Source organism: Aphis gossypii, chromosome X (assembly GCF_020184175.1).
Source record: "Aphis gossypii isolate Hap1 chromosome X, ASM2018417v2, whole genome shotgun sequence".
Taxonomy (NCBI): Eukaryota; Metazoa; Arthropoda; class Insecta; order Hemiptera; family Aphididae; genus Aphis; species Aphis gossypii.
In genome coordinates, this window is record NC_065533.1 from 38,548,377 (window position 1) to 38,574,422 (window position 26,046).

Consider the following 26,046-nt stretch of genomic DNA (forward strand, 5'->3'; position numbering starts at 1 on the left):
TCTTACTGCAAACATTCAAATATACATACTAAATATGTCCCGATTTTCTGTACTTACAATGATCAAGAAAAAAAAATAATATATTTTAACAATAGAGATAATTGATCTACTTCGAGGTAAGAACGTCTATGGTTTCTCGTGTGTTTTTTTACGATATTTTAATTTTTAAGCAAATTAGGTAGGTACACATTATAAGAATTCTTAAATCGCAATATTTTACATACGTACTGAAAACCTATAGGCAATTCGTTTAAATATCGTAAAAATCCCAAGAGAAAGCTTACAACAGCCAATATAATTATAGGTCTATACAACTCTGGTTTACAGCACAAAATCAGAACACGGATTTGCCGTGTCGTACGATCGTAAAACGGAGACTACACCACACCCGGGGCGTTAATCATCGCACGGGATTCCTGGAAACGTTACGGTATTATGGGAATAGCATGTCGAGTGTTGACATCTGGCATCCACTGCACGACTGTGACACTACAACAGTAGTAAGTCGTACACTTTTATTACACCATAATCATATAATATTATAACAATAATATTACAGCACAGCCAAACTAATCGGAGAGTTCCGCCCACCGTCGCCTCCGCGGTGACACACACACACACACACGGTCGACGTTATCGCTTAACACGCGTCAGTGATAACATCGATTTGTTGGTTACTACTGTGGTGTTTGTGTGGCGACGATTTGGCGTAGATAAAATGCACCGAATATCGTAACGTCGTCGATGGAAAAATATTATTATTTTCTTTTTACCGTCGTCCACTCCTCGTCGGTCCTCGCACGGTCGTAATCCGTCAGTACAACTACAACTGTCGACCGGTGTGCTCGAGTTCGTCGGCAGGTAAATAACGATTATTATCATCTGTCAAATGACGATATTATTATGATGTCGTCATCGGTGACCGGCGGGTGTTTGTTGATTATTCACCGCCGTCTGATAATAAAATAATACACAACACTCGCACCGTACGTACGCACGCCAGCGCCGCAGCCCCGTCGTCCCCTCTCCGCCGTCGTCCGACGCCGCCGCCGCCGCCGCCGCCGCCGCCGCAAACTTTAGCCGACCGACGGTTAATCAAGAAAGTTTCGATACCTGTCAAGTACTACACCGATTACGCCGACACGCTCGCCCCGGCACTGCTGTTGTTGGCCCGAGTTCGTAGACGTTCCACACGACACGACTATTATGGTTAATACGTTTCATACGTGATACGTGTGTATAAAAAACAGAAAGCTGTCAAAAATGCTATAACGTAAAACACTATTACATTATACGTGTTTGTGTAACCTTCATGTTTATTGACGAAAGCATCTGCTTGTTACAAATCATGGGCAATTGGACTAGTTGTTGCTCGTACAGCAGCCCTCTGTCTAGGCGCAAGGATGCCAACGGCGCTGTAAACGAATTCGCGCAAGAGGGCGAGGAGAGTGTTGGAAACTTACAGCACATTAGTGAACGCGAGCACGACGACTGGAACACTGACCCGTCCGTTCATCCGAAAGTAGCGACGATATTTTTGGAGAGATCGAAAGTTGAAAGTAAGATTGATTTTGCTAAGCCACTAATTGTCTATAAGTACCTATTACAAATGAGTTTTATTTTGATTTTATTATTGCTATGAAAGTTTACCCAAACTGCATTAATTTGTTATTCTATTTAATATTCTATTTGTTTTATGTTATTATTATAATTAAATACTAAAATTATTATTTATAAGTGACATTGACCCCCTTTTTTTTTTGCTACAAATACTTGTCATTTTTAAAAAAGTTGCTTAAGAATAAAACAAGTATTTATTTTCTGTTTTGAGTTTGAACTTACCTTAACATTTTAAATAAAATTATCTTTATACATCTATAAAATGTTTCTAGTTTATCTAGCAAAATATATTAGATAATTTTAAAAAAAAAGCAAGCCAATGCAATATTTTAGTCCTAATTACCCACTTAGGTAATAAATTATATTTAGCTATTTTAAATTTAATAACTGTAGATGTTTAAGTGAATTGATAACTGAAACTTAATTTACAGATAAATCTTGATAACAAATTTCTTTTGGGTATCTGATGGTAGACAATTTATTGTACTGTAAATAAAAACTTCATCAAGTATCAGAAGTATTCTTTAAAATCTTAATAAATACTATATCTTCCTATTTTTTCACAATTAAAATTTTCAGCTTATATTTCATTGTAAATTATTAAATTGATGATTTTAAATGTCAATGAATTTACTCACTAATAACGAGTGAATACATTTTTTTCCCAATAAGTGTCTTATTAATTGGTACTTATTATAATATTAACAATTTTTTTCCAGACGGCTTAACAAGAAAACAAAGTCAGTCTCAGGTTTGTTTACTTATATTATTTTATATTAATATCTAATTATGAAGAACAAATCATAGTAGTTGTTATAATTATTAGATTTTATTGGTTGGTTAAGTTAAATAACTTTTACCCATTAAAAATTAGTTTTTTAATTAGGTATTTCTGTATTACTAAAATAAATGAGTTGCAGTGTATAAGGTATGTTCAAAAGTAACAGGAATTTTTGATTTTTTGAAAAAAAATATTATTATTTGTTTAAATCAATATTATCCCATCCAAAGAAGTTCCATAAGATATTATAAACTCCTATACCACACATTTTTGCCACACTTCCAAAACGTGATATACTGTCTTCAGCTCTTTCGGTAATACGTTTTTAATTTTGTCTATATTGAACTATAGGTAGTACTTTAAGGTTGTTTTAATTTTTGGGAACAGAAAAAGTTACATTGAGCTTTGTCTGGCAAATATAGAGACTTGAGCAATATTAAATTGATGTTTTTTTTCTAAAATTTCAAAAGCAAACAATGAAGTATAAGCTAGTGCTTTATTATAGTGCAAAAGCTATGATTTGCTTCACCACAAATTAAATCTTTTTTCGAATTGCTTCATTTGAACAATATTGTACTTGTAAGTATTATTATTCATTGCTCATTTAATCTTGTGTGAAGAACTCATGGTGCACTTTTCTGTTAAAAAAAATCTTAAAGGATTGTTGTTTTGTAAACATAGACAAGATTAAATACGCATTTTTGAGAGAGCTAAAGGCTATCCCAAAAATCAAGTTCCAGGAATGTTATGAAAATTGTAAAAAGCGCTGGTATAAGTATAAAATATATTCTATAAGGGACTTCTTTGAAAGGGATAACATTAATATAGACAAATAAATTATTTTTATTTAAATTTCTATTAATTCTTGAACACATCTCATATGTTAGGTTAATTAGTGTTATTTGTAATTATTGTACTAACTTAATTTATATTTTTCTTTTTTAAACATTTTACAGATTGTAGACTTCAGATCTCTAAAAAAAAGTAGTTCATGTTCTACTATATATTTAGATGATAGTACAGTATCTCAACCAAATCTAAAAAACACGGTAAAATGTGTAGCACTTGCAATCTACTATCATATAAAAAATAGAACTTCTGAAAGACAAATTGAAATTTTTGATGAAAAATTACATCCTTTAACTGTAAGTGTTAACTCATAAGTCATAATAATTTTTATGTTTCTTTTTAATAACTTTTAACTGTGTTATTTTAAATATTTTACTTGAATAATTAGAGAGATAGAGTACCTGATAATTATGATGTTCATAGTCCAGAGCATCGTCATATATATAAATTTGTTCGAACATTATTTAATGCTGCACAACTAACTGCTGAATGTGCTATTATAACATTAGTTTATTTAGAAAGGTACAGTTTTTATTTTAATCATTTTATTTTATTAATTAATTAAAAAACAAAAAAAATTGTAGGTTATTAACTTATGCAGAAGTTGACATAACACCTGCCAATTGGAAAAGAATTGTTCTTGGAGCAATTTTGTTGGCGTCAAAAGTTTGGGATGATCAAGCTGTATGGAATGTAGATTATTGTCAAATTCTTAAAGATATAACAGTAGAAGATATGTATGTACAATTTATACTAATATTTTTTATTTTTATTCTAAACCTTATTTCTTTAATTTCTTTAAGTACACTTAGATTATTATATAGATTTATCATAAGTGCTTTAATTTTAAAGTGCTATAGATTGATAAAAACATTGTATTGTTACATTGAATTTTTTAATATTTCAGTGAGATATGTATCAAAAGTAAATATTCAATTTTTAAACCTAAACAAATAATAATAAAATTTCCATACCTTCAAGTAACATGCTATCCTTCTCCTCGCCTTATTCAATTTTTTTATATCTTCACAAGTGATAGTTTTTTATTTGAATATTTTATACAAATAAACTATACATTTTAATCACTGATTTAGAGAAAACAAAATTACATTGGATTAAATTGTAATGTTGGAGTGCCTAAAGATAAACGTTAATCGGAATATTTAAAAATTTTCATTTTTTCTGTCTGTTTATACATAGTACAAATTATTTCATTTCATAATTATGGCTCTTAAAATAAAAATAAACTGAATGAAAACTATTAATATTTTGTAATTTTACCCTTTTTTTAAAAAATATTTTAAATGGTTAAATCAATATTAAATTATTTTATTTGTGTTTAGGTTGGTTAATATTTTTTGGTAAATTATAATCAATACTACTAATAGTATTGCTTTAAAATTTTAAAATTACAACAATTAATTATTAATTAATAATATTAATAATTATTCATTTTCTATAATATTATATTGTATTATATTACATATTACATATTACATTCCTATCTGTAACCTGTTAGATTTTCAATGTATTTATAGTTCAAAAAATGTTGTATCATTCAATTTTAAATAGTTCTCATTTTGCAAATTTTAATTTGAGTGTTGAAAAATATAGGTTTTTATAAATAGTATTATAACTAATAAAGTCTGCCATTATAATCCATAAAGTGATATTTATATGCGTACACCCAGTGTTATAATTTAAAATGTTCTTATAAATGTGTACTATGTTCACATAATCCAGCTACTAAATTGAGCGTTCCTTAAATTGATAAACATGTGGTATTGTTTATTATTTATTATTTATGTGATTAATATTTAAGTTTATCATAAACATAATTATTGCTTAGGTTTTAAGCAAAATTAAGTTGTTTGCATTTATACTATATTTTTTGTACAAAATAAAATGTGTTATCAAATTTTATTAATATAATAAATTATATTATAAATTAAAACAGTTTCCATTTAATTTGTCCACTAAATAGTCCCAACTTATTATGTTATGAATAAAATACATAGGATTAAATCAAACATACCTATATAACTGAAGTATATCGCTATAAAACCCTATATCTGTTTTGTTGTCACTATTTTACAAGTTTGTAACAGGAAATCTATAAGTTCATATTTAGCTTCATTAGTTTAATATTAAACTGAGTTAACCTATTATGAAACTTCATTATAAGAACCATAATATCAATGTTTATATGTAAGTTTTTTACAATAATTTTATTTTTTAGCAAATTATAAGTATTTTTAAACTGCTTTATTGTATATACTCAAAACTTAATAAAAAATTGAATCATTATAAAAAAAACCTATGCATGATCACAGATATAGTTCTTGGGGTTCTTACTATTAGAATTCATAATGGGTCAATTAATTTTAAGTAATAATATTAAAAAAGCATAAACTGCTGAGTCTAAATTTGCTATGTTGCAAACTTGAACGACAGGGACAAAAAATTGGAGTGTATCTCTATCTATTTTGTTAGAAAAAATTGAAGATTACTCTATTTTATTTTTGATCTTTATATTATTGTATTTATCAAAATGTTAATAAATGTAAATTTTGTTTAGGAATGAATTAGAACGACAATTCTTGGAGATGCTTCAATTTAATATTAATGTTCCATCCAGTGTTTATGCCAAATATTATTTTGATCTACGCTCATTGGCTGAAGACAATGAATTGACATTCCCTGCCGAACCATTAAGTAAAGAACGAGCTAAGAAACTAGAAGCAATGTCTAGAGTATTTGAAGATAAGATAACAGCAGAATTTTTAAAAAATGGTTTAAAAAAATGGTCTAGTCTAGATAATGTAAGCAGTACAACAGTTGCTCGTAAAAGTGTTGCAATATTATCTTAAAAAAAAAAACTAAATACTTTTGCATTTATATAACGAATGTAACGTCACCAATATTGTGATTGTTTTTAGGATTAATGTTTTAAGTTACTATAGTTGTAAGACTTACTTTCTCCATATACTTTAAATCTAGTATTTTTATTAACTTTTTTTTTGATTATATAGATATATTTTATTTGTTAGTATATAACTATAAATTAGAAATATTATTAGATTTTTTGTTAGTATTTTTTCTATACTAAATTATTTTAAATAATCAAAATTACCAAACAATATTGAATTTAGTCAACAACGTACCATATTAGGTTATAAGTAATTAAGCAATAAAATCGAATAGTATTTTGTTGCTTAATTGCATGCCATAACATAAGTTTAAGTGAATTATTTCAAGTTTTCATTTAAAATTTCAATCAAGTTTTTGAATTTTCTTTCATTTCATTAGCTTTTAAAGTTAACTTGGATATTCTATATTGAGAAAAATGCTTTATTATACACCATATATTATAATATATTTATTTACTTAGTTAAATTATGCACTTTAATCGTAATATATTTCATATTATTTATTTTATTTGTAGGGATAAGATAACAATTTTAATTTGTATAATAAATGAATCAGATAACTGATGTGTAGTCAAAACATATATTTGTTGCATGTAAATGACTTAATGTATTTTTCTACTTTTACATTTTTTCAATTTATATTGGACTTCAAACAGCATTTGCATTTGTTAATAAATATTTACCATGCTCACTTTTATATGACGATTTTAATTAAATATTATATCGAAATGTATTATTATTTTATTTTCAGAGATATTTTTCTAATAAAATTACTATAAATTGATGACTATCAACAAATGACAATTATTATTATTTTAAATAATTACTTTCAACATTGTACTGCATTAATTACAATAATTTAATTTTTTTTACATTCCCTTCAAATGTTTATTGTATTTTTTTTTAAATCTTGATAAAATATTGTTTTATTTATTGTTAGTTACAATATCATGAAACATACCTACAATTATAATATTTATTATTTTATTTTATTCTGTAGAATATAATTAGTTTTGTTTTATTTATATTGCAGTGGTTAATAAAAGTAAAAACAGAAATTCAAAATTTTTGAATTTATTTCGATGTACTTAATTTTTATAATATACCAACCTATTGCAAAAAGTATTTTGACAACAAAAAAATGGCAGTTGGAATGTTTGTAATTGTTTCACATTTTTCCATTAGAATTAATTAAATAAGATGATTATATTTAAAAAAAATTAATAGTTTTATGGTAGAAGAACAATCAATTAAAAAGATAAATATGGTAAAATAGAGATTTTATATATTTTATTCACTAGTTTTTACAAGTAATTTACACAAAAATGAAAAAAGTATATATCATCACACCATTTATTTGTTTCACTATTTTATTCTAAATGATTAAACATTATCAGATTTACATACATTAAGTTTCATAGTTTAAAAAACCGGTAACATTTTTATACAAAGCATATTGTTTTCATAATACTAAGTGAAATGTATGTATTATACAATTATAAGGCTATACTTATTTTTTTTTATTTTTAGTAAAACTAAATTGAAAATAAGCTAAGAATTTAATAACATTTATAAAAATAAAAATTGATAATACCCAAAACTAATTTGATAAATCTTAAAAACTATTAAAAAAAAATGTATTTTTTCATAAATCAGTTTTTAGTAAATTCTGCTTGCTAGTACAAATAACTAATACTAAAACTTATTACTAAATAGTGCCTACTACAATTATAAGAAGTCGTTCTAATAATGACATTTTAAATAGTGATCTATAAATGAGTTTTGCTTAGCTATAGAAAGCTTTAGAGGATAGTAATCACTTTGAATATAAGTGATTAAAAATTTATATATTTTTTTAAACGAATGTCATTACCCAAATCAGTCTAATATATTTATATATTATGTAGTTAGTAGTGCTCAGAATTTAATACATTTACTTAATTTTTATTAATCTAACTTAATACTATGCAATACTGACATTTTATTCACTTAATGTAAATTAAAATGGTGCTATTTTTTTTTTTTTTTTTTACAAAGAAATAATTTTATGTTTTGATTGTATAGTTATTTTTGTAACAACAATTATTTTGTAGTGAACTATGTCTTATAAATACAGCTAATTTTATGGATATATTAACTATTTATTTATTTATTTTATTTGTTGTTTAGTTAACATTGAATATTCTTAAGATTAAAATATTCTTACTTATTTAATTTGAATCATAATTAATTAATATTTGTTGCAATAATAATAATAATAATAATAATAATAATAATAAACAGTATAGTAAGAAAAAATGAAATATGATATAGATAATACTGACTTTGACCATATACAATACACATTAAATATTTTATGATAAAGTTTTATTTAAATGGTTTTATTTATATTTAACAAATATATACATTGTACGGAGATAATCTCAATAGATTATTATATTTTTTACATTAGTTGATCCTTTTTTTATATCATCTGTATTTAATATTTTACCTCACCCAGTAGTTTTGCTTTCACAATATTGTTTATAGTGTCTTATATAAATGTATGTTTAAATTGATTATATTTAAATTAAATATCAATATTGTTCATAGAAACAGCTAATGTCTTACAATACTTACGATAACTAATATTTAAAAAAATAATGATAAATTATATAAAGTGTTGACAGTCTATTATATAATTAAATTGTATAAAAAAATCTGTGTTTGTATAAAAAGAGATAAAAAGTATTAGTTGAAAAAAGTGTTATTAAAGAAGACAATTTAAAAAGCACATCAAATTATTGATAAGATTAATACATTCACAAAAATTATTTGTTAGAGTATAAAAATTTGTAAAAGTGTTAGGATTGAGATTTGAATACTGTGAAAAATGTTATAATTGTAGTTGGATTAGTTGAATGTACTTATTTACTATAGATTTAAGAGCTGACAATGGTTTCCATTAATTAATTATGTGCTTTGACTGTTCTGATTATTACACTATGATTTTGGCCCTTATACTATACTAGATAAATCTTATTTCTATTATAATTTATATACATATAATAACTTGAAATATTGAACTTATATATGATATGATTAACAATTGATGAATCTAAATATATATTTTTTCATTAAATCTTAGAATATAATTATATTTATATAACCAATAAAAGTAATTATAACAAAATGAAATGCTCTATACATGAAATGTACAGATTAAAAATTATTAACTTTACATCTACATATAATTCCAAACTGATAAATAGTCAAAATAATTATTTGTACCAATCATTATTATTAATAACATTATTTGAACCTACAAATTATAAACATGATATTAACTTAAAATTAGATAAATTAAATACCTATTAAGTATTATACAACATTATAAATTATATGTTACATAATTAATATACCTAGTATTATATAGTATTATATAATTTATAGCATACTATTTTTTTTATGTTTATTTAATAATTATTTTATTACTAGTAGATACACAACACAAAATATCAAAAATCAAGTTCTTAAATTTATTTTTTTTACAATTATAAGTTATTATATTTTCATTATTTTTAAAAATAAGTAAATTTATCAAAATTATTATTTATTTATTATTATTTCTTATTGTTTATAACAATATTGATTCTAATGGTGATTACATAACACATTATAAACCATAAAAAAAGTCTGCCTATGTATGTTGTGAAGATTTAAAAATACAGTTTCCTGGATTTTGACAATGACTTACATTAAATATTTTTAAATAGTTTTGGGAGTTTTAAGACATAAAAGTTTATACAGGCAATCGTATCTGTATCTTCAATATGAAAAATTATATAAAAATCACTAAATTATGAAGTAAAAACATATCAGCTTCTCACTGTTTATCTTTCTATTATTGACACAATTATTATTAACTCAATTTGGATTTTCAAAAAAATTCTTGAGATGGTTATTAACTAGTGTTATTAAATAATTTATCATTTATGAACTATAATAATTTTGTCAACAATGTTAAACATTAATTTACCATTACAATGTATATTAGTTATATTAATTAAATAATGTATAAAATAGATTCACAAAATGTGTTTGTTATTTTTATTTTTATTAATATTCTAATGTATCTTATTCATTGTTTTTTCTTTATTTTAAAACAAATTTTATTCTAGAAATTAGAATCTTAAAAAATTAATGTTATAAACATAAAATGAAATTATTTAATAGCAAAAATTCAAAAAGTATATTAACATAATTTCATCATCGCCAGTATTTAAGTTTTAGTTGTGCCTATAAAAGTACATTCAACATATATTATATAATATATATTTACTGTTGTCTGTTATACTGTATAGCCGATGTGACACGAATATATACCATAGAATACTCTTATAAGTTATGTTCAAAGTAAATTTGGATTACTTTGATTGGTATTTGGTGAGTACCTATATTATTCTTAAAAAATGTTTAATTTTTTTACTAGGTATAAATGTTTTAAACAAATGTTTAACCAATTATTATAATATTTGTGGAATTATATTACGCGTATCTGCCAAAGATCAAAATTATTTAAATGTCACAAATTTTGTTCAAAAAGGCTTTTGTTTAACACAGTAGGTACCTATTAAAAATATTATATAACTATTTACTTTAATTTTATTTTAGATAACACGACTATGTAGAGATTTATATGGATTTATTGAATAGTTTACCTGTATAGATATTTTTTTCTTTGAAACAATAGAAACTTATTGATAGTTTTAATCTTTAAGTTTAAGAGACTTTAATTTAAATCCTACTGAAGTAGATTTTTTATAGGCTTAGCTAACCTTATGTTAAACTTATTCTTTATGTTATAACTTATACTTTATTCCAAGTTATAAATCAAATAAATGCAATTCTAATACTATTAAGTGGAAGGCTGCATAATATAGCCAATAGGATTATAATTACAAAAATATATAAGTCATAACAGCACAAGTGTCAAGTATACATGGACACATAGTGTCATATGATACCTAGAAGACGGGTAACTAGGTAGTTAACTACTTACTAGGTAGATACTGTAGGTAAGTATATTGTGTAACATTACACAAGAATAATATAATATGATATAACAATAGTGATACGAATATAACAATGATACACATTACCGGCATCAATCGTAGTCATGTTGATTGAGGATTCTTTCTTCGTCCTCGTCTGCTGCAGAAAACGGTTGCAGAACTCCAATTTTCATACGAGCTCGATCCTCCTTCCTCTTATTAACTATTGCGAGATACCTCAGTTCGTCATCGCGAGTCGGATCTTTAATCTCAGCGGTCATGCCGGAATCAAATCTATAGGGATCGGACGGCTGATATCCACTCAACGGCTGGACCGTGAAACTAAAGGCGTTCCATTTGAGGCCCCAACCGTGATATGTGTAATCCAGAAGGCTATAAGCAGCAAAATGTCGAAAATAACGTATTTATATGTATAAACTAGAATATAATTGACTATGTCTTAGGAATGTAATATGTAAGTACTTTTCACGCGCAACTGCATACGCCCCAGGCCAAAGATTGGACCGGACGGTCGCGTAAGTGATCGTATGGTCAAATCGATTGGTTAATTCGAATTTCCATGGCGGCATTTCATCCGCATAAGCGTCGTGTGACAGGTCTCCAAAAATATCTAAATAGTCACCGTCTCCTCTTCCCATTTCTGAGTTTACCTTAATCTTGCAATTAAGTTCAATCTTCTCCGAGTTCTGAGCAAAGTTATTTTTTTAAATTATTACTTACCTACATCATTATTTTATTCTAAGTTTACATGATACTATAATACATGTGCAACGACAGGATGATTCCTGCCCTAAGACTCTAAGACCTAACACCTTACACCTAAGTACTCTTGTATGGCTTTATATGTATATATATTTTTTTAACAAACTACCTATGGATTAGGAATATCGATTGATCGGTCGATAAATATTACTTGTTGTAAGTCTCCTTCTGACTCTATAATATTACTCCATGCTTTGGTCACTCCTTTTTCCGAAATCAAGGGAGTGTGATGTACCCAGTTGTTCGGTTCAAGTAAATCGTATACCGATAAAGGATTGTAGTCTGCGTTCACTATGTACTCGTGGATCCCTAGAAATGTAATTAAAATACCTATTGTTTAATGTTTAGAAAAGCCAAGGACAATTAAAGTCATAATATTTTATTTATTTTAACAGATATAAACAGCAAAAATTATAATGTTTAATGTAGGTATCATGTATTCATGTCTTTAGTTATAACTTATACAATATGTAGTCTACATATCTACATAACGCAGATCGTAATACTATAAACAGTAGTATGATATATTCACATTAACTTTCATGTATTGTAAATGAATGACATTTAGGGCTATAACCCTAAAGTAACAATGCCTACAATGACAAAATATCCAACTATACTTAACGATTGAATCGAGAACTGCCTAAACGTCCTAAACTAAGTATTACTTAAGTTTCTATATTTACTATATAAGTACTATTGTAATAACATTGTGAAATAGATAAGTTGTTTAGTGTTAACTATTATTAAATTATAGACTAGGTATATTATAGTCACTATATGTCTAATAGACACTTTCTATAAAGTTTAATACTATAATTAACTTAATAACACTGATACGATAAAGGTCAAAGAACATCCAAGAACATCGATCAGCAGTAATTATTGCAATAAAAACGGACGTCAATATATTTTTTATTCGTCGCTAATAGTACTTTGTTTACTCTCATAGTTTCATTCGATGTATTTAACTAACTTGGACGGAATATTTTATGCACAGTCGCACAGGAAAACACCATATCAATATCATATACGTACAATCGTAAAATTCTATGAATATTATTAAATTAAATATCTATAGTAATAAGTAAATATTTACTAATTATTGTTCAGTAGGCAGTTGTAGTATACCTATACACTTGTATAATTATTTATGTTTTTGGTTTATTTTAATCACTATTTCGTGGTTGTAGGTATATATTACCACGTTTAAAAAAATGGTCTTACCAGAATAATTTTCCAAATGAATATGAAAGATATATATGAGTTAAATATATTATTATTACGAATATCACGATTATATTAAATTATAGCGTAGAAATTGAACTTTTTAACATTGGGCACATTTTAATTAAAAGTTATGAAAATTACCTAAATGTAGTATAGGTATAGTATTGAAAACGTGAGTGTAAAGGATGGGAATTAAAGTAATTTGAATAAAATGGATATACCAATATTATGATAATAAAAGAAAAAAAATAGAAAAGCATAATATCATATAATAATAAGGGTATAGGTAATAGGTATACGCAGGCTTACACAAGTCTAGGTAATAAGTAGAGTTTGATCTCTGATTTAGAAATAGGTACATAGATACTTCATAATAATGACATATTGGCATATTGCATATATATCTACCAATATTATAATTTATAATAGATGCTTGCTGTAGGTAGGTATTGACAAACATAAGCAATAGTAAAAATAATAATACATTACCTAGTATACACCTATATAAGAATAAATATTTATATAACACTATAATGAACTAGTTAGATAATTAAAAAAGGAGGATAAATATAAGTAAACAGTAACTACTCTATAATACAGTAGTCAGTAGGAGTTGAGTTCACAACTTTTTTTTGCTTACTTTTTGTTCGAGTTTATTGATTAAATCAACGATACATCATCGCATACACAAAAAGCGATTCTGAGTGAAAAAGGTCTGCCAATCAACTAAGTATATTTTATGATATTGTAATAATTGTTATAAATTGTTATAATTTTGTTATCTATAAGTAATATACCAACATAGTAAGTTGAATTAATTTTCATTGAGAACATCTGAACATTGCATTTATTATATTATTGTTATTAATTTTTGAGTCAATATCTATTTAATATAGTTTGAATAAGTTTGTGGTCTAAACTCAGTAAACTCTAAATAGGTAATAGTATAGAATACATTTAAATTATGCGTTTGTTATGTATAATGTATATAAAATATAATCATTTAATAAATATAAAAGTTTTAAATCATTATGAAAAATATTTATAAATCACAAAAAAATAAAATTTAAATGTGTACAATTAATATCTAATTTTATTAAACTTGAATTTAAAATTTCTATAAAAAAATTTTACCTGTATGTTTTTTATATTTTTAACTCTAGTATGAATTAGGTGCTTACAAGAAACCTCTTAATTTTTCAAAAAATAAAAATTGAATATTTTATCAGTTTTAAATTACAAAATAATTTAAAAATGTATTATTTTAACAAGAATTTCGTCAAAATTTTAACTTCAAATGCTTAAAAAATATTGTACCTATGTATTTTTAATATTTTTTAATAGCTAGGTACCTATACATAATAGCAAACTTATATAGATTAACTTAAAGATAGATATAACATCAAAAGAACTTTGTGTTACATATTTGAGGTTTTTTTATCAAGAGAACATTAATCAGTAATATTTCTAGAAAAAATTTAAGAAAATCATAATACCTATAAAATATTTTTACATTGCTCAAAAAAAGTGAAATATGCTAATATAAACATTTGGCGAACTGGTGAAGTATATGATTGATTTGAAAAATATTTACATTTGTGTGACATCGCTTTCGTTTGGAAAGTGTTTAATTTCCTCCATTTATATAAATTTGAATTATAGTTGAGTACAAAATAATCACGTGGTGATATTTGAGTTGCAGCTGTTATCCTTGCAATTTGAGCTCTGAGATAATGTTTTTCCAAACCTTGGAATAATGGATAAGATTCAACCTGTATACGTGCAAGATATTTTATTAATAGATGCCTACTAAATGTTTCTCAGAGGTCTATAAAAAAAAAATACATGAAAAATGATGAAATGGTGATTAATCTTACAGGGGACTCTAAATTTCCTGTAAAGTATCGTTTGATATTCCGCGATTGAATAATATGATGAGGCTTGAGAAGTGGCAGTTCGATCCATGAATCGTTTAATTGATTTGTAACAAAGTATGACTAAATAATCAATATTACAATTTATATTATTAGAAAAGCGGGTAAAAATTATTATAAACCTTTTTATTAGCTCCGAAACCAAATATTTCATGGGATAAATAATCATCATTATCGAGTTCTGTGGGTAGAAGGGAACACACTTCCGATTTTATAGAATCGAATAAATACTCTGATTCTTCGTTAATATTTTTTTTAATTGGAGCAGATAATGTAGTTTTGGAAAAAAATCCATTTTCTTCTTCAGATAAAATATATTTTTCTAATTCTACATCTTCTTGATTTTCGTTTTCATTTTCATCATCATATTCATGTTGTACTTTATTTTTGTTAGTATTAAAAACTAAATTTAAGAGCTGCAACAGAAAAGTATGATTTATTGATTTATAATATGATAAATTATTAGAATCATTTGATTATTATTCACTATATGATCTAGTTGCAGACAAGTTTTTATTAAGTATTAGGAATTTTTTTAAGTATTTAAATATTTTTAATAAAATACTGATATTATGTAATTAAATCCGTGAAAATAAAAAAGTTATAATGATCGATTATATTTTTAATGCTTACTCTAAGTTTGTATTCCAATTCTTTATTTTTCCAATCACATTCCAAAATGTAATAGTTACGTTTTAAGCCTATTATTTTACCCCAATATCTGTAATCATTAATATACCCATTAACTTAAAATTTCAAATCAAAAATAGGCACCACTGCATCAATATTATTTAAAATGTAACAATGTATATAGCTACCTAATACTTTTAAACTTTTCGAGTTGTGACATTTGGTCCATAGTTATCCCAATAAGGTGAGCTTCATCATTTGTTAAGCCACATCCTGCTTTATTAAACATGTAGTTGATTTTTGATAAGTCTTGTACATTAATCTCATTCACGTCTTCATTATGTTGTGTATCATCATATTCTGCTTCAACTTCATACTCATATGATATACTACTAATTTTATGTTCTCTCACATTAAACATAGTATCCTAAAATGCATCATGCATTCAAAACGCTTACATTTTATTTCTCATAGAAGTTAATATTAACATTAATTATATAATACTTTATATATTTCTAATATTTTGTTAAAGATGTCAATGTCAATGTTATTGAAAAAATTCAAATCAGGATCTGGTTGTGTTTTCTGATATAACATCTTAATATTTTCACTGTAGTATTCAAAATATGTTATTGGCTGTATAGGATTTTGAAATATAAACATATCTAATAATGTTTGAATATGTGTGTACCTGTACAACAATCATGTATCATTTATAATACAACAATAACTTGTTATTAATAGCAAATACCATACAAACTAATGCCACAGTTTTCTTTACTTATCATATAAGATAATAGCTCACTGGATTCCGATTTTAACACTGAATTGTTGCTTTTCATATTTGTAGTTTTTTTATTGTTTTTTTTACCTTTAATGGTTATTTTTCCTAAATTATTTAACATTTTTTCCTATTATTTCTTTTTAAATTGAATCTTTTTTTTTTTAATTTAAAATAAAAAAATTGTATAGTGTACATAAATAAAAATAATATAATTAACATGTCTACAAATAAAACTGTTAGTTTTTGTTGTCAAGGTACCTAGCTATTTACATATTTAAATATTATATTTCAAGCAAAAACATAAAAAAATATACTGTAGATACTTAAAATATATAGGCTATATATTAAATATCTGAAAATAGAATCTAACATTTGTTTTCTTTATTTAAATAAACTGTTTTATTATTACAACTCAAGTAAAAAAATAATTAGTTACCTACTTAAATGTTAGATAGACAAATATGTTTTGAAACATTGGTATTCTATTTTATATTTTGTTAATTTATTATATTTGTACTTTTAATATTGTAAGATTGAGTATACTGTGCATAAAATAAGGGATTCACATATAATATATTATATTCAATGAATTTATTCATCATATAGATAACAAGACGTATAAGACTGTATAATCTATAAACATAATATTGTAGACTATAAACTCATGATAAAGAGATGGAGGTTCATCTACATCTACAAGTAGAAAGAAAAGATCAAAACTTAAGTATGTAATATTTTACTACAATCTACAATTCAATCATAGAATAATAAAGTTTAATTATCTCAAATAATATTATATACATAATGACGTATTCAAAATATAAAATTTTATAAAAAATGTGTATGTATATATTAAACATTTTTTTTACCTACTTAGTAATATAGGCTGCATTCAACACTTCAATCATTTTTTGTTTAAAACAATTTCAAATTTCACATTTAACACATCCATTACAATAACAATGATGATATACCGTCAACGTTTACTGTATAGCAGAGCGATTACCTATTTCCCTACTTTTTATTTATTTACTTTTGTGTTTATACACACTATATAAATACATAAATATATTTAAATATTACCTTTTATCAGTGGAATACCATAGCATAAACAGGCCAAATCTAGATAATGGTTTGCTACACTACTATAAGAAACAGGGCTTATTCTAAAGCGCAGTTGGGCTTATATTGAGAATTTGGAAAAGCTAGATGCGCACTTGATAAACAATTTTTGCGTAGTTTATTTAGCATAATTTATTGTTATATTTATAAGATAAGACAAGCAAATAGTAGTTCTGTGATTTCTATATGTATGTATAAGAAATTATTTGCAATAATAAAATCCTACCTACTTAGTACATTAATGATAAAAAATGTGAATTTAAAAATGAAAAATTTAAACTAATAACGACCATTGATTATAAATCAATGAGTCTACTTAACTATGTTTGTTATTAGAAATCGTAGGCAAAAGCCAACTCTTTAGTTTGGATTTTTTAAGAATACTTAATACCGAATACCGATAAAAAAAATCTCCTATAAACCGTTTATCGCCGCATGTTTGTATTATATCTATAATAATTATAATAATTAAGACAGAGATTTTAATCGTCTAAAAACTCTTAAAAATTCTCTAAGAAATGAATTTAAATTATATTTATTATAGCTTAGAAATAGGAAAAAAAATATATTTCATATTTTATTTTTATAGTATTGTTACTATAGTATTAGTTACTTGTTTAGTTCTGGTCCTAATGATCTAAATACGGAGTACCTATACAGAGATAATGGAACATAAAAGATTAGATGATTAGAAGAGATACGACAAATTCCATAGCCAAAATTAGTGCAATATTCTTAAATCAATAAATCGTCAAAGTTTGCATAATGAAACAGAAAACTAATATTTTTTTATTCATTTTAAAACTAAAAAACTATAAAGTGGACATCAATTAAAATAAAATATTTTAAACATGAATGTTTATTTTATTTCTTCAAAATAGGTTTTAAATTTTAAATTATTCCACCTTTAAGCTAAAAATGTCATAATTTTTAACTATGATTTGATATTTATATTTCAAGATTATTATAGTTCTATTTTTATAGGGTTATTAAAAAAAAAAAAAAAATGCGTTGTTGAAAAAAATCCTTACAATAAACCCTGATAAGAAATCTCTAAAATATTATTTTCTTTATTTACCACATTCCAAATATATATTTCTATAATTATTAGTAAATCAATAAAACATCATATATATTTTTAAACATTATTATATTTGTATGAACATTGAACAATTAATTTATAGATACAGGTAACACATTTTGAATAAGATCAATTAAATATTATAATATATTGACAAAATATTTCAAAATGCATTATAGATATATTTTATTAGGTAGATGAAAATATTATTAACTGGCAAGATTCAAAAATATTTTTTAACAATAATAATAAAGTATGACATTTATGTACAAATTATATCACAAAAATTATTATATATTTATAGTGACAAACTTCATATTAGACCTATGCAAATACTCTAAATATTTTTTATGTATAATAAATAGGTATTAACTTGTTAAACAATAAATTGATAAATTTTATCTGTATAAAATATTAATACTAATAATAACATTATTATAAATTATCAGATAAATTATAATAATAGTAAATATGATTAACAATATTATTCTATGAAATGCTTAAATAATTGGTTTAGAAATTAGTTTTAAAAAATATTATAAAACATGAAAATACTTTCTTACACCTATATATGTATAATATACTTTTAATATTTCACAAGTGCAAGATAGATATTTAATCAAATATTCAAATTTAACGATAATTATGTAAAAAATTAAAAAAAAAATTAATTAACATTTTAACACTATTAATATTAAAAATATTGATAATGCCGATATTTTAAGTCAATTACATCATTAAACTTAAAACCATAGATATTTCCTTAAAAAATAATTAATACATAACACAAAATGTTATGTCATGTTAAAATGTTATACATACATAAACTTGCTTCATATATATACATATTAAATTTCAGGGACTATACCTACACATTTTTTAAATTTAAAATTATAATATTTTAAAACTTATTACTTAGGTATAAATAAAAAATAATAATGATTATAATATGGGTAAATCTTTACCATCAAAACTTAAATATGAAAATATTTATGAAAATAACAAAAAATAAATAAGTAATAATTTGTTAATATTTTTCAATATTGAGTAATTAGTTTATTTTAAAGTATAAAACGTTTTAGTTGACCATTTAAAGCATTTAGATAAAGATAAGTCAGATTTGAATAATAATGATTTTTTTAAATGTAAGTGATCAAAAAAATTTGAAGTATTATTTATAAATTAATAATATTGTAAAACTAATTAATTAAAACAGGCAGTAATTTACAAGTACATTTAGGTAGGTAGGTATGAAAACAAGTGATGGAATTTATGTTAGTACCAATTTTGTTTATTTAAACAAGAAACAATTAACATTTTATCTAGCATTAAAATTATAATGTTAGAACTATTCATATAACTAGAGATATTGAAATAAAATATAATTATAACTAAATGAGTTTTAAAAAAAAAAAAGAAATTAGTTTTCTGAATCAAATATGCGTACCCTTACACGCTGCTTATAATGATACTCTTTTAAGTACGACTTTAATAATTTTGGAAGTTTTAACTGATTGACATCATCATATGTAATTTGACTACAAATTGCTGCACGGCATGTGTGTTGCAAAGAAAATGTAAAATTTCGATGTAGTGGTATAGTCAGCATTGGTTCAAAAAACATACAGCAAGTAGGATCTTTATAATGTTCTATTAGTCCACAAACTGTAGATGATGCAAAAACACCAGGATCCCTTGAGTCAAAACTAAAGTGATGATTCCACTGTTCAATTCGTGCATGTAAAGATCGACCATATTTCCTGAAACTTACAGAAAACAAATATTCTTCTTGGGCCGAATCTCTAAGTAAAAAGGTGCCTTCAGGTTTATTTTCAAGTAATTTTTCTGCCTCATATCTGTCCATTTTACCCCAATAAAATGAGCAGTTGGTGATTTGAAGCAGATCAGGAACTAAGTAGTGAATATAGTCAATGGATGTATGTATTCGTTGGCTATCATCCATATCATGTGGTGCAGTTAAAGCTGTGATTGCAGCTCTATGGAACAATGTGGTTAAATTGTCTATAGTCATTTTGGGCAAACTAAATTCTACCAATTGTATGTGCAACCCAGGCCTGAATCCTGGTGGTGGTTCAATACCCTCTTGGATTTCTTTGGCTCGCTCTTTGTAAGCTTTGTCATCAAGATCTTCGTTCATATAAGTGTCTCTAGACAGTCCTTCCAGATCTACAAATTCTTCATCGAATGAAGGCAACACCAATTCACTGTGGCGACTTTCATCATAGTTATAAACATTAAAAGTATTTCCAAAGTCTCGCATATCTTGGAATATTGAAGCTTCCTCGCGATCAATGCTAGCTAATAATTGCCGAGGGTCCATCCGAGGCTCAATCCTCGGCTCGATACGAGGCTCAATCCGCGACTCAATCCGGGGTTCAATCAGAGGCTCAAGCTGAGGCTCTACCACATCACCAGCATCCATATGATGATTATCTTCCATGCGGTTACTATCTGTATTCGTGGGAGTCTCGATAATGTCTTCGTTTGGTTCGGGAACATATTCAGTTGGATTATAGTACTTACTCTTTGACTTTGGACGAGAGCAGTTGAAACGCAACACCCAGTGGTTGAGCTTCTTAGAACCAGTTGAGGTTTTCGACGTGGACGGCTGCATGTTCTTGGACGTTACCGCATCTACATCAGAAGCCGTTGCTGGCGCTTCGCAACCGCTCATGTTTAGGTCACCGCCGGATGAGGACGGAGCGTCATTGTTGGAAACGTAAATGTTCTCGGAATGCTGCTGATCTCCTGTAACTGGCACGCCGTGCACCGCACAAACGGGAGCGGAGGCTGCGGCCGGGACGGACGAGCGCCTGCTGTTTCTGGTCACCACCGTCGACCCATCGTTGTTTTTCGACGAATCGGCATTCTTCCAAGACAACACGTCGCCAAGGCTGCTCACTTTTTGTCCCATTTTTACGTCAATCCGAACAGGTCATTTATTAGAAACGGCTCGATCGACCTGCAGAGAAAAAAAAAACGAAACGAACGGCGGCCGTCCGACGCGAAACGGGAGACTCGAAATAAAAATGTCTTCCGGGAGCGGATGTCGCGTCGCCCACCGACGACGCCGCGGTCGTCCGTTCCAAATCGGTCGCCCGTGCGGTAGACACTGATGTGTCCGTCAGACGGCGGCGATGGCGGCGAGATCGAACAACGGTACGAAGTCTATTACGGAAACTCTGAGACAGATGGACAACGACAACTGTAGAATCGCGGAACGTTACGACTTTTTTTTTCTATTCGCGACGACTTCCGTCCGTGATAACCGACGTCGACGATCCTATAAACGAGCAAACGACTCTCATACTAATATACCATGATTATATCTCACACATTTAGTATTATTATTATTATTATTATTATAGTGTCTCTCAGTGTGCCCTGCGCATATCACCACTATCATACTTAGCGTTGTGCGTGTGTGGCGTGCGCGTGCGCGTCGTATTGTGTACGATCCCCCGCGTCCTTGCTACTCGTAGTGTTGGCGAGTGTCGCTCTTGTCCCGTGTAAGTCGCTTTCACCGTATTCTGTATTCACTATTCCGACTTTTTTGTCCGTATCTGGTACCACCGTTTTGCCCAATTGCATCTCTGCCGAGTCTACCTCCATGCGCGTTTAATGAAAAAACACATGCCGTTCTGTCATGCCTCCGTGCACACGGTTCTTTGATCCTTTGACCGCAGAATGCCATAAAGCATAATATAACATAACATAATATAATCATAGGCCAAACTACGGATCAGGACAGTCAGGAAACGGTCTGACTTAATAGTTAATTCTGGCTGGATATCATAGTATCGTAATGACTCTTACTAATCAGTAGAATTTAAATCGGTAATCGGTAAAAAACGACACGGTAAAAAACGTCAGGTAAAAAACGTCATGGTAAAAATCGACACGGGTAAAAAACGTCATAGAAAAAAACGCCAAAAATGTTTTTTTTTTATCTAAAAATCACAATTCAAACCCAGTCTACTTATGAGCGAATGTTAAACTGTTTACTGGAGAAATGTGCAGAAAAGAATATTTTTCTTGACCCGATGTACGTACATGTAGATTTTGAAAAAGCGGTTATCAATGCAATAAAAACAGTTATAGGCGAACACGTAGAAGTTAATGGTTGTTTTTATCACCTTACTCAAGCAACACATCGTCAACTTCAAAAAATGGGATTAATAAATGATTATAAATCAGACGAAGAATTTTCTCTATTTTGCCGACAATTGGATGCATTAGCATTTTTACCATTATGTGATGTAGCTGAAGGAATGGTATACTTAAAAAGTATTATGCCAGAAAATGGTTCAGCTATATTAGAATATTTTGACAACACTTATGTGACCGGAACATTCAGAAGAATTAATTCGACACAAGAGAATTGCATACGCTTGCGGAATTGTCCACCCTTATTTCCACCTCACGTATGGAATGTACACAATATAACATTAAACGACGGTAATCGGACTAATAATGAAACTGAGGGATGGAATAATAGATTTTCAAAGTTAGTGGGTCATTGCCATCCCAGTATATGGGTATTAATAACGAAAATCCGTCTGGAGGTGGCAAATGACGAAACAAAATTGGCTCAAAGTGCGTTGGGGACATTACCAAAAAAAAGGAAACCGAAGATTTATGCAGAATTACAAAATAAATTAAAAAATATATGTGAAGAATATTCAAATGGAGAAAGAGATATCCCAAATTTTTTAAAGGCTATAGCATATACTATACGATATTGTTAATTTTAAATTAATTAAAATTTTTTGACTATTTTTGTTTAATACTAGATATAATACCTTTTTTTTTCTAACATAACATATTTTATACATTACTATACTAATGATATTATAGGTACTATATTACTTATATTATAATCTAGCTTATAATCGTGACGTTTTTCGTTTATTAATTAACTTAAAAACAATAATTGTGATTTTTAGATAAACAACATTTTTGACTAAATGCTATAGCATATAATATACCATACAATATTGGTATATATTTTTTTTATATAACTACTATACCTGTATAATTATAATATTCTATATTTGTTGTTTTTTTTTTTTAAAAAACTATTATTTAGGTATAATATTTATTTTATAATTGTGATTTTTAGAAGAAAAAAAACATTTTGGCGTTTTTTTCTATGACGTTTTTTACCCGTGTCGATTTTTACCATGACGTTTTTTACCTGACGTTTTTTTCCGTGTCGTTTTTTACCGTGTCGTTTTTTTCCTAGATTCATTTAAATCAATTAAAATTAAAAAGATAAAATTTTTATTTTTTTTTTTTCGTATTCGTTACTTAGTCTGTCCTAAATCGTCTGGTTTCGCCTATGTATAATTATTGTATGTAATATTTGTACTTAATATTTTAAGAAATTACCTAATTGCATTATTTTATCAGTAAATGTAAATAACGTAATAGCTGTCTACCTCTAACATAAGTTTTTAGCTTACAGTAAGTAGGTACCTAATCAAAACTGTACCTATTTGTTAAACTTGTTAATTTGTAACTATTTATTTTGATTTCTAAATAATAATAATAAAAAAATATATTACACTGCACAGGTGTAATGAGCAATTGGCATTATTGCGTGTATGGCAATACTTTTGTAATACATTTATTATTACATTTGTATTTATTTGACAAAGAATTTAATTTTTAACTGGCACTCTGCACTAGGTAATTTTAAATTAGTGTCTAGGGATATGGAAAATTAATTTTATTTAAAATAAATGTAAAAATGAATAATAATACTAAATATTAATACAATTAATAATAATTATTTTTTTCTTAATTTTTTAGTTTTAAGAGGAAGTCGTACCCGCATGTGTTGTCTCCGTTTTACACACGTACGACATACATTTTAAAATGATCATAACTTACTTAAAAATAATAACATCAATAAAAGGCTACATGGGGCCTTAGATAATAATGTTATCTTCAAATTATATAATAGGTCAATTCACTGTAATATAAAAACTAACAGCATCTTTTGAAACTGGTGAACGAAAATTTGCTATGTCGTACGTGTGTAAGACGGAGACAACACTGCGAGTACGACGTCATCTTAAAATAAATATCTTATATATTTAAATATTTTTTATTGTCATTTCTTAGCTTATAATATATTGACAACATAATTATTAACCTTCATTGACATTTAAAAAAAAATACTAATTGGTAATTGGTATGTAGTTACTTTTTTAATTAAAAAGTAATAGGTAATATGGACTTATGGTTTAACCAAATTTAATACTGAAATACAAAGTGTAATCTAAGATATTAACTGGTCGTATACTTTTATAATAAGGATTATTTTTATGAATTTTTAAGTAATATTAATTTTATTAAGTAAAAACGAAACTTATTATACAAAATAATTAATATAAATAGCCAAGTAGATATATTATTATGTACAATTTACGATAATACAACAGTCAGGAAATGTACATGATGACAAATTATAATTAAATATTGTAAATCAGTACCTGTATTATTATTATTTTATTTAAAATAAATATATTTTGTATTTTAATATAATACTTAAAATAGTTAGTGCTTACTAATAAATAATAATATAATAAAAAATAAATAGCATTAAAAATATACTTTGCTGTTCTTATAATAAACATTTTGTTTTTGCACGATTTTGCACATTTTAACATTTTAATTGCACGTTTTTTAGGTGTTTGCTACACAAAATCCGGTCTTTTATAATTTATAATACACCTATAATTACAAAAGAATAAAAACCTTATTTTTTATTTCAAATTAATTGCAGGTATTTAATGATAAAATGACATACCAGTTGGCAGTTATATTAATTATTATGTCAAGAAGTGTTTACTCATGGTTTTTACATAGGTACCTAACTTAAATCATTATACTTAGGAATTCGGTACCTACTTGACTATTTGTAACATTAATATTAGGTATTAATTTTAAGGAATCGAAACTCGAAAGGTATAAGATGCCCTCGTCAATACTCAATAATAAGTCATAAATAAAAATAAGGTAAAATGAAGTGTATGGAATATACTTAAACATAATTTTGATGGTGTTGTATTTTTGGAATTAGTAATTGGTAATGGTATTTGTTATTATAATTTTAGCCGAACTATCGAAGTGTATTATGGGGATATTCTTCAAACCTATTTTTATATAAACTATATTATATGTATATTTATATATTATACTATATTATATAAACTGATTAGATACCTACTGCATTACGCA

The 26,046-nt window shown here is 26.3% G+C and overlaps 4 protein-coding genes across 5 annotated transcripts; 2 read left to right on the forward strand and 2 right to left on the reverse strand.

Annotated features, from left to right (window-relative positions):
* Positions 1-655: 655 nt before the first annotated feature.
* On the forward strand, positions 656-6,877 carry LOC114125741 (cyclin-Y). Its single transcript, XM_027989509.2, has 6 exons — positions 656-1,559; positions 2,340-2,371; positions 3,358-3,546; positions 3,639-3,772; positions 3,835-3,987; positions 5,829-6,877. The coding sequence occupies exons 1-6, from the start codon at positions 1,313-1,315 to the stop codon at positions 6,118-6,120; spliced, it is 1,047 nt and encodes a 348-aa protein (XP_027845310.1). The 5' UTR covers positions 656-1,312; the 3' UTR covers positions 6,121-6,877.
* Positions 6,878-11,225: 4,348 nt separating this feature from the next.
* LOC114125742 (radial spoke head protein 6 homolog A-like) lies at positions 11,226-16,791 on the reverse strand. Of its 2 annotated transcripts, none has more exons than XM_027989510.2 (10): positions 16,547-16,791; positions 16,295-16,481; positions 15,979-16,217; positions 15,794-15,881; positions 15,283-15,576; positions 15,104-15,223; positions 14,821-14,998; positions 12,148-12,305; positions 11,697-11,920; positions 11,226-11,606 (listed from the first exon to the last, which is right to left on the reverse strand). In XM_027989510.2, exons 1-10 carry the CDS (start codon positions 16,693-16,695, stop codon positions 11,327-11,329), a joined length of 1,917 nt encoding a protein of 638 aa, XP_027845311.2. In that variant the 5' UTR covers positions 16,696-16,791; the 3' UTR covers positions 11,226-11,326. The 2 variants fall into 2 exon arrangements, with proteins under 2 accessions (XP_027845311.2, XP_050063794.1); XM_050207837.1 differs by having other exon boundaries at positions 16,542-16,636.
* Positions 16,792-20,046: 3,255 nt separating this feature from the next.
* LOC114125740 (uncharacterized) lies at positions 20,047-22,170 on the reverse strand. Its single transcript, XM_027989508.2, has one exon. The coding sequence runs from the start codon at positions 21,710-21,712 to the stop codon at positions 20,198-20,200; it is 1,515 nt and encodes a 504-aa protein (XP_027845309.2). The 5' UTR covers positions 21,713-22,170; the 3' UTR covers positions 20,047-20,197.
* A 476-nt stretch (positions 22,171-22,646) lies between these two features.
* LOC126552181 (uncharacterized) lies at positions 22,647-23,562 on the forward strand. The gene has a single exon (XM_050206846.1). The coding sequence runs from the start codon at positions 22,734-22,736 to the stop codon at positions 23,544-23,546; it is 813 nt and encodes a 270-aa protein (XP_050062803.1). The 5' UTR covers positions 22,647-22,733; the 3' UTR covers positions 23,547-23,562.
* Positions 23,563-26,046: the final 2,484 nt, after the last annotated feature.

Coding starts and splice junctions, on each gene's coding strand:
- LOC114125741 (XM_027989509.2), top strand. CDS start 1,313: ATGTTTATTGACGAAAGCATCTGCTTGTTACAAATCATGGGCAATTGG. Junction 2,372..3,357: donor GAAAACAAAGTCAGTCTCAG/GTTTGTTTACTT, acceptor AACATTTTACAG/ATTGTAGACTTCAGATCTCT. Junction 3,547..3,638: donor AAAAATTACATCCTTTAACT/GTAAGTGTTAAC, acceptor TTGAATAATTAG/AGAGATAGAGTACCTGATAA.
- LOC114125742 (XM_027989510.2), bottom strand. CDS start 16,695: ATGTTAAATAATTTAGGAAAAATAACCATTAAAGGTAAAAAAAACAAT. Junction 12,306..14,820: donor GAAAGCGATGTCACACAAAT/GTAAATATTTTT, acceptor TTACATTTCTAG/GGATCCACGAGTACATAGTG. Junction 11,921..12,147: donor CAGAAGGAGACTTACAACAA/GTAATATTTATC, acceptor AACTTTGCTCAG/AACTCGGAGAAGATTGAACT.
- LOC114125740 (XM_027989508.2), bottom strand. CDS start 21,712: ATGGGACAAAAAGTGAGCAGCCTTGGCGACGTGTTGTCTTGGAAGAAT.
- LOC126552181 (XM_050206846.1), top strand. CDS start 22,734: ATGTTTTTTTTTTATCTAAAAATCACAATTCAAACCCAGTCTACTTAT.